General features: G+C 33.9%; 1 protein-coding gene across 1 annotated transcript; it reads left to right on the forward strand.

Annotated features, from left to right (window-relative positions):
• Positions 1-4,043: 4,043 nt before the first annotated feature.
• Positions 4,044-5,562, forward strand: LOC121799882 (transcription factor MYB36-like). Its single transcript, XM_042199398.1, has 3 exons — positions 4,044-4,343; positions 4,436-4,565; positions 4,743-5,562. Exons 1-3 carry the CDS (start codon positions 4,208-4,210, stop codon positions 5,407-5,409), a joined length of 933 nt encoding a protein of 310 aa, XP_042055332.1. The 5' UTR covers positions 4,044-4,207; the 3' UTR covers positions 5,410-5,562.
• Positions 5,563-11,066: the final 5,504 nt, after the last annotated feature.

Raw genomic sequence — 11,066 nt, forward strand, 5'->3', positions numbered from 1 at the left:
AATAAGTTATTCGATGAAATCGTTCCATAAAAATAGAGACTTTGGAAAATGCATAAGCTTTAAAATTAGTAAAGTATTAGAGAGATGGAATGAAAAAGTATTAGAGTATTGCTAGTGAAAAATGAGGTCCACTTCATAAGAGAAAAACTTGTCAAAAAGTGGAATTTGACTAATTTTGCGGGACATATCAAAATGAAAAAAATCTAGTTCGTATTATTTAAGAACGAAGTATTATATTATTAGAAAAATATTTAAATCTACAACTAGTATGCCATAAGGTAGGTTCTAAGTAGTGTGAGGGGTTGGGAAGGTGGTTCAAACCAATTCCACAACGGTGACTGTGATAAAAGCATGAACCAAATATGGCATCTAAGAGTTGCTTAGTGAACTTCGAAAGAAAATAATTCATAAAGTTAAATGTGAAGTTATGTTTGTTCGGCCATTAATTTAATTGTTTAAAAAAGTCATTAGTTTAATTGTTTAGGTTTTTAAAATTTAGTATTCCTAAGTCTCGGAGGATGAAGTGTAACTCATTTGGATTTCCATTTTAGGTTGACACAATCAAATAGCTGTTGATTGTCTGGTTCTGTTATGTCCACAGCAGGTGCATTCTCCACTTATATATTATCATTGGTCCACTTGTGTTCATTTATGAATTTGAACTGCAATTCTTATTACCACTTGTGTTATGCACTTTTTTGTTCCATTTTTCGATTTTGATAGCATAATGCTTTGTCTATTGTATAGAAATGGCTCAAGGAGCATCTAGTGGACGCTCCAATGATCCTTCACTCTCCGGTGATCATCCACCACTGGATAATGAGGAAGGAGAATCGACAACACATCATATAGAAGGGGATGATACAACAAGTAACTCCCTAAACGAGTCAGAGCCTACACATGATGCACGCGGCCGCCCATTCATACATCTTAGGGGGAATTAGTAAGTGATTTGATAATTTCACTTATATCATTATTTTTGTGAGTTAACTAACCATATATTGACGTGCAGCTTGCATCCTTCCGGTGTCGTGGCAGATATATGTACGTATAATTTTAAGCAAATAGTTGACCCGAATGGATTCAGCCAGAAAACTCTAACCGAGGAATACGTTAACCTGTATTGGGCTGAATTTAAGATAACTTGTGCACTGTATATTTTTTTCTATCTCTGTCTCTTTTTTTCTCCTCTTTTAGTAAGATTATTTACAATCTTTAATACTCCCCCCCGTCCCACCACAAGTGATCAACTTTCCATTTTGGGTTGTCCCACCACAAGTGATCAATTTCCTTTTTTAACAAAAGACAAAACTTTAACTCTTTTACTTTATTCTCTCTTTCTTACTTTATTCTGTCTTTTTCTCTCTTAATTTTTTATCTCTCATACTTTATTCTCTCCACTTTAACTCAATATATATCATTTTCTTAAATCTCGTGCCCAAAAGAAATCCATCACTTGTGATGGGACGGAGGGAATAACTTATTTTGTAGTTTAAATTTGATTGTCATTTTGTGTTAATTTGTAGAAATCTGCTAACTGTGAGGCTTATGATCAAGACGAGTACAAGAAGGCCTTTATTAGCAAGTGTAAACTTAGATACGAGATTTCATCAGCTACTATAAAAAGAAGACGAAGAAACCTTCTTTTTACACAGATGCCCAATGGGCGAATTACCAAAAAGGCTGGAATTTACCCGAGAGCATTGAAGCTTCTGAGAGGTGCTCGGCAAATCGTAAACAAGGGCTTGAGACTGCGCCCGACACACATAGTAATGGGTGTAAATCATTTGCGGAGACAGCAACAGAAATGGTAAAAATTATAGTATTTCATTAGTTTGATTTGTTTGTTGTTTTTAAATGCTTTTACACTTTCTTAATGTTGAAAATTGTTTTCAGGCCAAAGAAAATAATGGAAAACTTCCTCAATTTATGGAATTCTTTCTAAAGACCCGCAAGCTAAGGAACAGTGGTGATTCACAAGGTCAGTTGAGTTCGCAACGTACTCAACAATTCTCTTATTTTTTTATTCAACATCTAGAGTTTAAGGATGAGAGAAAAGGTCAGCATCTTATAAGATAAACAAATACAACATGTGCTGGTAGGAATTACACGAGTTTAAATGCATTATCATCATTATGCTCAATCTGTTGGATGTTTATTCAATTGAATTATGAAATATATAGTTTCTTGTGTTGGTTGGGTCATATAACACGTGTTGTGCTTGGCTGCTTGCACATGCTTTGGTTCTTAGTAGCAAATCATCTACCAAATAGATTAGGATGTTTGAACCATTGGCTAAGTTTATTCAATTAACTGAAAAATTATTTTGACAGTGAAATTGCAAAATTCATATTTCAGACTCTTGGTTTATAAAATGCTAAATTATAGTAGCAATGAGTATAACTTGATATCAGTCTCTGTGAGTCTGCGTATTACTAGTAAAAGCTGAAGCACAGAGGAACTAGTCACTCACTTTCAGCAATGCATCACTTCTAGTCATAGAAACTACGAGATTGGATTGGTGTTGAATCATGGTCTTTATTCATTCTGAGTTTAAGCAGATCTAATTTATGATCTGATAAATCATATTCATTCTCAATCTTATCTTTATATATTTTTGTTAAACAATCTATCTTTTTAATGTTATTTAAGTTTGGTTTAGTTTTTAATATCTGATCATTTTAAATTTTTATAAATAATTAAAAATAATTTATAAAAATAATATATATTGAAAAATAATTAAAATATATATATAATTCTGAATAACCTATTCCGAGCACATGAATGTGGTCGTGAACTTGCTCGAATAGAGGCAATGCTCTCTGAATCCAAACCTCACCTTTTGAAAATACCGAGCACCAATTGTGCTTGCCATATTCCGACCACATGTAGGTGCTCGCCAACCTGGTCGAAAAAACAACTTCTGCTCGGTATATTCACATCTCCAAAATACTGAGCACCCATTGGTGCTTGCCATATTCCGACCACATGTAGGTGCTCGCCACTGCCGCGTGGTAACCGTGTTTAGTTGACCAAATCGCCGAGCACCAACAAGCACTCGGGGAAAAATGCCGACGAAGCATATACCGACCACCTAAAGTGGTCGGAATGTGCTCGGGAAAGGGTGATATGCCGAGCATTTTCCCCTTTATGCCGACCACTTTGGTGCTCGGTAAACACCTCCTTTTTTGTACTGTATGTGTAATGTGAATTAACCAATTTTGGTATATATTTCAGGTTAGCTGTTGTATGAACGTGTCGCATGCATAAAAGTTAGTCGTAGTATAATATAATACTCCCTCCATCCAATGTTACTCGCACTTTTCTTTTTTTACATAGTAAATTTAGAATTCCTTTTTTAGTATAATTAAATTAATATTTCAAGTGTAATAAGAGATCACTTTACACTGAATTAATTCTAATATATTAATTAAATATTCTAATTCTTACTTAAAATAGAAATAATATAAGTAGTTTGGGACGAGATGAAATAGAAAAGTGCGAGTAACATGATAAAAGAGTGAGTGATATTAATAAAGCCCCAAAATTCTCTCCATCATATGCAAACATTTGCAATAGATGGCACCTTCTAGATTTTGTAGAGCAACAGTTTATGAACTGTACTAGCCTTTGTAAAATGTACTCTCCCCATCCCATATAGATAAGCCATATTTTCTTTGAAATAGTCCATATTCATTTTATGATAATTTTTTCTTTTTTTCTTTTACTTAATCATTTATGGCTCCCACCATCCATTACATAATTTCAACTATTTTTTCTCATTCTCTTTTATTTTACCAATTACGTTTCTATCCTGCAAAATGATAGAATAAAAGAAGTTTACAAATCCAGAGATGCGTCCATCTTGATTTTTGGTGTTGCAATATTTCGCCCCTGCATAATTAATTATTGCCAACCCCATAAAGCAAATGAATTAAATACAATTAATCCAGAGAAATTCATGCAGCTCCTTGTCACGTTATACATAAAATAATAAGAATCACAACAAAAAATAAAATAATAGGACTGAACTAATCCAAATGTAAGAGAGCATAGAAAATAAATGCAGAAACCCTAGAAAGGATTGCAGGACTTTATAGGTTCTTCTTCAAGCATCACATCATCATCTTCCTACCTATAAAACCAAGTCTTCAATCCCTTCCCACAACCATCACCAACACAAAAAAGTTTTCAATCTTGCAAAGCCATGGGAAGAGCTCCATGCTGCGACAAAGCCAACGTGAAGAAGGGGCCGTGGTCTCCTGAGGAAGACGCGAAGCTCAAAGCCTACATCGAGAAATATGGCACCGGTGGAAACTGGATCGCGCTTCCTCAGAAAATCGGTACAAAATCAAGAAATTGAGTTAGAATTATTTATTTTTTTGCAAAAAAATAGATGATTTTAACATAAAAAGGCATTGTTTGTTTGGCGCAGGGCTGAAGAGATGTGGGAAGAGCTGCAGATTGCGATGGCTGAATTACTTGAGGTCTAACATCAAACACGGCGGATTCACCGAGGAAGAAGACAACATCATCTGCAGCCTCTATATCAGCATCGGAAGCAGGTATTTGTCTAATTTATTCAGCCTAAAATGCTTGTCGTTTCTTGATTTGTATGATTCTATTTATTCACAAATTTATGTATTTTTCTTTTCATTTTTATCCTGTTTTTATGAAGGATTTAATTTGATGTACTTACAATTTTCCGATCTTATAAGTGATTAAAATTTCATTGAAATTAGATGGTCCATAATTGCTGCACAGCTCCCGGGGAGAACAGACAATGACATCAAGAACTACTGGAACACGAAGCTGAAGAAAAAACTGCTGGGGCGGCGCAAGCAAGCGAGCGCGAGGCAGGAGACGAGAGATGTGAATGGAGACGATGGCTTGCAGAATCTAAGCAATTCAGCCATGGAGAGGCTTCAGCTTCACATGCAGCTTCAAAACCCTTTCTCCCTCTTCCACAATCCATCCCTCTGGCCTAAGCTAAATCCTCAAAATCACAATCACAATCAGGACCAAGACGCTCTGGTCGCCTCTGATCAAAATTATATCAAAGGCGATGAGGTTCGTGAGATTAGTTGTGTCAAAGGCGATGAGGTTCGTGAGATTAGTTGTGTCAATCACAATCAAGACCAAGGAAGTGGTCTCGTTGAGAATAATGGGGGGATGCATTTGAATGGATCGGGGTTTACTAATGCTGAACTCGACGATCTTCTGAACGATGGATCGTCGAGTTTTCTTGGGGAGGAGGGGGACGGGTCGAAGGGGAATCAGGCGTGGTGGCCGAATGAGTTTGACGCGGCCGGGTCCGGGTTCAACCCGTGGGGGTCGGCGGGTTTTGTTCATGATCAGACTGCTGGGAATTTTCAAGATTATTCCGCCATTGGCTATAATATGGATTAGTGTACTTATTATATATAGGAGTTTAATTATCATTTGTTATTGTTATATTGTCATAAACGATCGAGGGAGAAGTGGGATGGCTCATGTTGTAAAGTGGGTTGATAATAATGTTGTGTTCATTTTGTTATTGGAAATTTATATTTCATGACTTTATTTTTTAATGTTTTTGATCTAGCGATTGCGAACTGAGAACAAGGTAACGAGATTTGGGAGCGAATGCACATAAACGGAAAAGGAATTTTATTGAATCGAAGCTCACAACTCTCTATCTTTCGAACGTCTCTTTCTTCTAATGTTTGAGTTATCAGATACTTAACAAACTCTACCTTGATTGCTCAATCGCCACGCAAGCTACAACCGGCACAGATTCACCAATCTGATGCATAGCTGAAATTTTTCTTTTAGGCAACGACTTAGTGAGCATATCGGATGGATTCTAGGCCTCTTTCTTAAACACAGACGAACATCGATGTGCTTGCTTCTTTCATGGTAGACCTGATGTTTGGCTAAACATAGAGCACTATTATTGTCACAATTGACTGCTACTACCTATTGCTTCAAACCAAAATCTCCCAACATCCCCTTTAGCAAAAAGCTTCCCGCCGAGAGCTTACATATGTACTCCCTTCGTCCCATTCAAGACGTACACATTCTTGATTGACATGAGATTTTAAGATGAGTTGTTAGGTTGAGTAAGTAAGAGAAAATGTAGTTAAAAAAAGGTGAACGTCTTGAATAATACGAATGGACTAGAATTTTGTTTCCAACTATCAATTAAAAAAATGTGATTCCAACTATAATAACAATAATTATGATAATACTCCCTCCGCTCATGATAATTTTTCCACTTGTGACTTGGCATGAGTTTTTAGAATGTGAAGAAAAGAGAGTTGAAAAGTTAGTGGGTTGCAGATCTCACTTTTATATAGAGTATTTGTTTTATAATAGAATGTGAGTGTAAGGAGTAAGTGAAAAGTGAAATCCACTTATTATAAATGAAAAAAGTAAAGTGGACAACAACATTTCATGGATGGACCTAAATGACAAATGTGTACAACTTATCATGGATGGAGGGAGTAATAGTATAATGCTAATAAGTACATAAATGAATAGTGCTAATGTATATACTATAATAAATAGTACAATGCACTAAGGTCAAAGGTCTCGGGTTCGTCTCCATCGTGACCCAAGTTATAGATTTCTATTCATTTGCAAAAAAAAGTACTCCCTCCGTCCCATTCTATATAGAACATTTCTATTCCGGCACGAGATTTTATGTAGTGTTGTTTTGTGAGTTATGTGGAGAGTATAAAGTAAGAGATAGGGAAAAATTTAGAGAGAGTGGTGTTTCCTTTTTTAGAAATATGTAATTTAGAATGAGATATTTAAAAAAATATATTTCACTTAGAATGGGACGGAAGGAACAGTGAATTTACATGTATTTTTAAAGAATCCAATTTTATATACAATTGAGTAACTCTTGACTCTCACCTCATGAAAACTGTTAAGCCCAATTAAAGTCAATAATACCTTACCCAAATCTATTCCTCTATATATTTCGAAAGCCCACTTAATGAGAAACGTATTTGGAGGGAGTAAAAATTCTATGGTCTTTCCACACCATGGTGACATAATGATTTGGTATGCCTCATCAATAACTCTTTGTCAATTGGAAATAAAAAAAAGTTCACATGCCACATCACTTTAACATAAATTAGGAAACTTATAGGTAAATTTGGATACATCCATTTAATCATTTTATGGAAAGTTGAATAATATTAAATATAGAAATTATACTTATATGAAAAATGAGTTGACGTTAATATACTAGTACAATTTATATATGTATATTCATCTCGTAATATAATAGTACAAAGGGCACCCGCAATGCGTCTCGTTGCGGGCTCTATCTCGTCTCGGAGAGACGAGACCGCATCGAGACAGTGTTGCGGGCTCCGTCTCGTCCTCATCCCGCCCTTGTCTCGTCGCTGAGGGAAGTCTCGCGAGATAGCTCGCCACGCGTGTTGGTCACGTGGCGAACTCCGGTTCGTCCGTGACGCCCACTCGCCGGCCCGCGAGTGGGCGTCGTTTTTATCCGAAAAATTAATTTTTTTTTGTTTTTTTTTAAAATTCAGGAAAAAATCGAAAATTAAAAAAAATCCCAAAAAATATACTAGCCGTTTATAGCTATTTTTTGCAAATTTTTAATTTTTTAATTTTTTTAATTTTTTTAAGCCACCAATCATTTCTATAAATATCAAATCATTCCCACAAATTAATCCACCATAAAAAAAAACTCTCATTTCTCACTCAAACACTCTACATTCTTCATCTCAAAACATTATTCTTCTCATATTCTCACTCAAACTCTCTAGGTATTTTTTCACTCAAACTCTCTATGTATTTTTTAAATTATGTATTTTTTATTTTTTTTAGGATTTTATTAATGTGGTTTTTTATTTTTTTTGAATTTTAAGTTGTAATTTTATTTTATTTAATGAAGTATGTTTTTATTAATTGAATTTGTTGGAAATAAAAATAAAAAATGAAATTGAATGAATAGTTAAGGGATGAGATGGTTAAGAGCCGGTTAAGAGATGGAGGGATGCATGTGTTGTCTCTTAGTTAAGAGATTGAGTGAAAAGTATAGTGGGACCCATGAATAGTGAAGAGATGAGACGGTTAAGAGACGGATAAGAAACATGGATGCGGATGGCCTAATATACAATACATCTCTTTTATAAAGTAATAGTAATAGTTTTAGATTATATTAATATTTCCTTTTTAAATTTTTATTTGCTTGGGTTAAAAATTATAGATTTTTTTACATGCTAATAAATATAACGAAAATTATAATAGTACTAATATACAACACATCTCTTTTATAAAATAATAATATTTTCAGATTATGTTAAGATTTCATTTTTATTTTCTTGTGTTAAAAATTCTTGATTTTTTACATGCTAATAAATATAATGAAAATTATAAAATATATATATATATATATATATATATATATATATATATTGTGATCATATGATAACCCCTAAATATCGTAATAACCCTATAACCAAATCTGAACCACACATTTTCTAATCTTGTGGTTGAGATTCAAATTTAGATTTACTTCATAAAAAAAAGGCGCGGGGGTAAATATGTCATTTTGCTCATTTAAATTTCTGAATTTCGCTCCATTCTTTCTCTCTTTCTCAGTTCGATTATTTCCTATTCTCCGCGATTTGGTTTCAGATTTCCATAATCTCCAGATTTCCTTCCGATTATTTCCATAGACTCCAGATTTCCTTCCGATTATTTCCATAGATATTTCCTTCCGATTATTTCAATAGACTCCAGATTTCCTTCGGATTTGGTTCATTATTCCATAATCTCCAGATTTTCATTGATTATCTGTTCAATAGCTGTCAGAATTTGCTTCGATGGAGAACGTAGCAAATAACAAAGGTAACAATCATTATCTATTATTTAGCTTATTGATTATGTTCATATTTTATTTTATTGATTGTTTTGATTCATGTATTGAATTTGATTTTTGATGAATATTAGTTGTCGATTGGTTTATGTTTCTGATGTACTGAAATTCTTATTCAATTAAATTATGTATTGCCGTTTTTGTGTTAAGATGATAGTTTTGGCTTATAAATTTTAGGTTTGCATCATAAAATGATAGTTTTGCCGGATATAATGATATTCTGAGTTGATAGTTTTTGGTGTATAAAATGACATTTTTTTAATAAAATGATACTTTTACCTGATAAAATGATAATCTAAGCAGATAAAATGACAGTAAGCTTATAAAAATGATAGTTTAGCTGAAGAAATTGCATATAAGCTGATAAAATGATACTTTAATGTGACAAAATGACATAAAACTGATAAAATGATAGTTTTGCAGGGTAGAATGATACTTTCAGCCGATAGAATGATAGGTATTTTTGGTGTATAAAATGACATTTTTGTTTAACAAAATGATACTTTTACCTGATAAAATGATAATCTAAGCGGATAAAATGACAGTTAGCTTATAAAAATGATAGTTAAGCTGAAGAAATTGCATATAAGCTGATAAAATGATACTTTAACGTGACAAAATGACATAAAACTGATAAAATGATAGTTTTGCCGGATAGAATGATACTTTCAGCGGATAGAATGATAGTTTTGCCGGGTAGAATGATACTTTCAGCCGATAGAAGGGATAAGTATTTTTGATGTATAAAATGACATTTTTTGTTTAATAAAATGATACTTTTACCTGATAAAATGATAATCTAAACGGATAAAATGACAGTAAGCTTATAAAAATGATAGTTCAGCTGAAGAAATTGCATATAAGCTGATAAAATGATACTTTAACGTGACAAAATGACATAAAACTGACAAAATGACATAAAACTGATAAAATGATCGTTTCTGATGATAGATTTTCCTGATAAAATAATACTCTGAGTTGATAAAATGATACTTTTACTGATTTGTAGGTTTGTACATTCCTGTTTGTGATGATGCTTTGAAGCCAATGATTGGTATGAAATTCAATACATTAGTAGAAGCATCTGGTTTCTATGAACACTATGCCCGTTCAGTTGGTTTTGACATTCGTAAACTGGGCAACAAATCAGTTCATGGTATTATTAAGTGGCAGTATTTGGCTTGCAGCAGACAAGGCTCTAAGAGTTTTATACCTGGTCATGCATCCAAATCAACTGAAGTGTCTGTTAACAGGCGTAGGTGTCGGTCGTTTAGGTGTGAATGTCTTGCTAAGCTCAACTTGAGATATTTTTCAGATGGTATTAGCAGCGGGTATGAGGTTTATCAGTTTGTTGAGTATCATAATCACTTAATGGTTGCGGATGAGCATAGGCATTTTATGACGTCCAATCGCAGTCTGGATCCTATCCATCGAAGTTTTATGGAGGATTGTGGCAGGTGTAATATTGGTCCCACTCACACATTCAAACATTTGAAGGAGATAATGGGTGGACCTGAAAATGTTGGATGTGATATTATTGATATTAGAAATGGTTATATCATGTGATTGACAATGCTCTTGTTACTGAAGAGGTGATAAAGCAGAAATATGGAGGTGCACCAACTATGCTGGTATGTTTAGTTAAATGCATTCAATATCATTTAGTACCAAAACATAATATCATTTTTAATCAACCTCATGTATGTTTTGTGTTATTTGAATAGAAAATTTTCTTCCGAATTTATCTTGGAAATGGTGTTAATCCAACAATGGAGAGTATTGTCAAAACGTCAAAAATCAGACACATGACTCTACCATGGCAGAACGATACAAATAAAGTTGACTGTGGAGTTTATGTGATGCGCCACATGGAGACTTACATGGGTGGTCCAGTTCGTAACTAGAATTCAGGTTTAGCGAAGAACGGGACAGAGGCTTTCATAAAACTTCGTGCCAAATATACTGAAGCATTGCTTGTTGGAGAAACTAACAAGAAGGCTTTTGAGACATTTTCAATGATACATCAGAAGTTTCAGAATGATAGGAAAAAAGGGGAAATCAATGTTGAAAAGATGATTAGAGAATTTGAACCCCGTAAAGATAGGTTGTAGTTGTAATAGTAACTTGTAAGACATTTTGTCACGTTAAAGTATCATTTTATCAGCTT

This window comes from Salvia splendens, chromosome 4, assembly GCF_004379255.2.
Source record: "Salvia splendens isolate huo1 chromosome 4, SspV2, whole genome shotgun sequence".
NCBI lineage: Eukaryota > Viridiplantae > Streptophyta > Magnoliopsida > Lamiales > Lamiaceae > Salvia > Salvia splendens.

Bases quoted from the DNA above. Each gene is read 5' to 3' on its own strand.
- LOC121799882 (XM_042199398.1), top strand. From the start codon at position 4,208: ATGGGAAGAGCTCCATGCTGCGACAAAGCCAACGTGAAGAAGGGGCCG. The intron at 4,344-4,435 runs GTACAAAATCAA...TGTTTGGCGCAG, and splicing joins CGCGCTTCCTCAGAAAATCG to GGCTGAAGAGATGTGGGAAG. The intron at 4,566-4,742 runs GTATTTGTCTAA...CATTGAAATTAG, and splicing joins TATATCAGCATCGGAAGCAG to ATGGTCCATAATTGCTGCAC.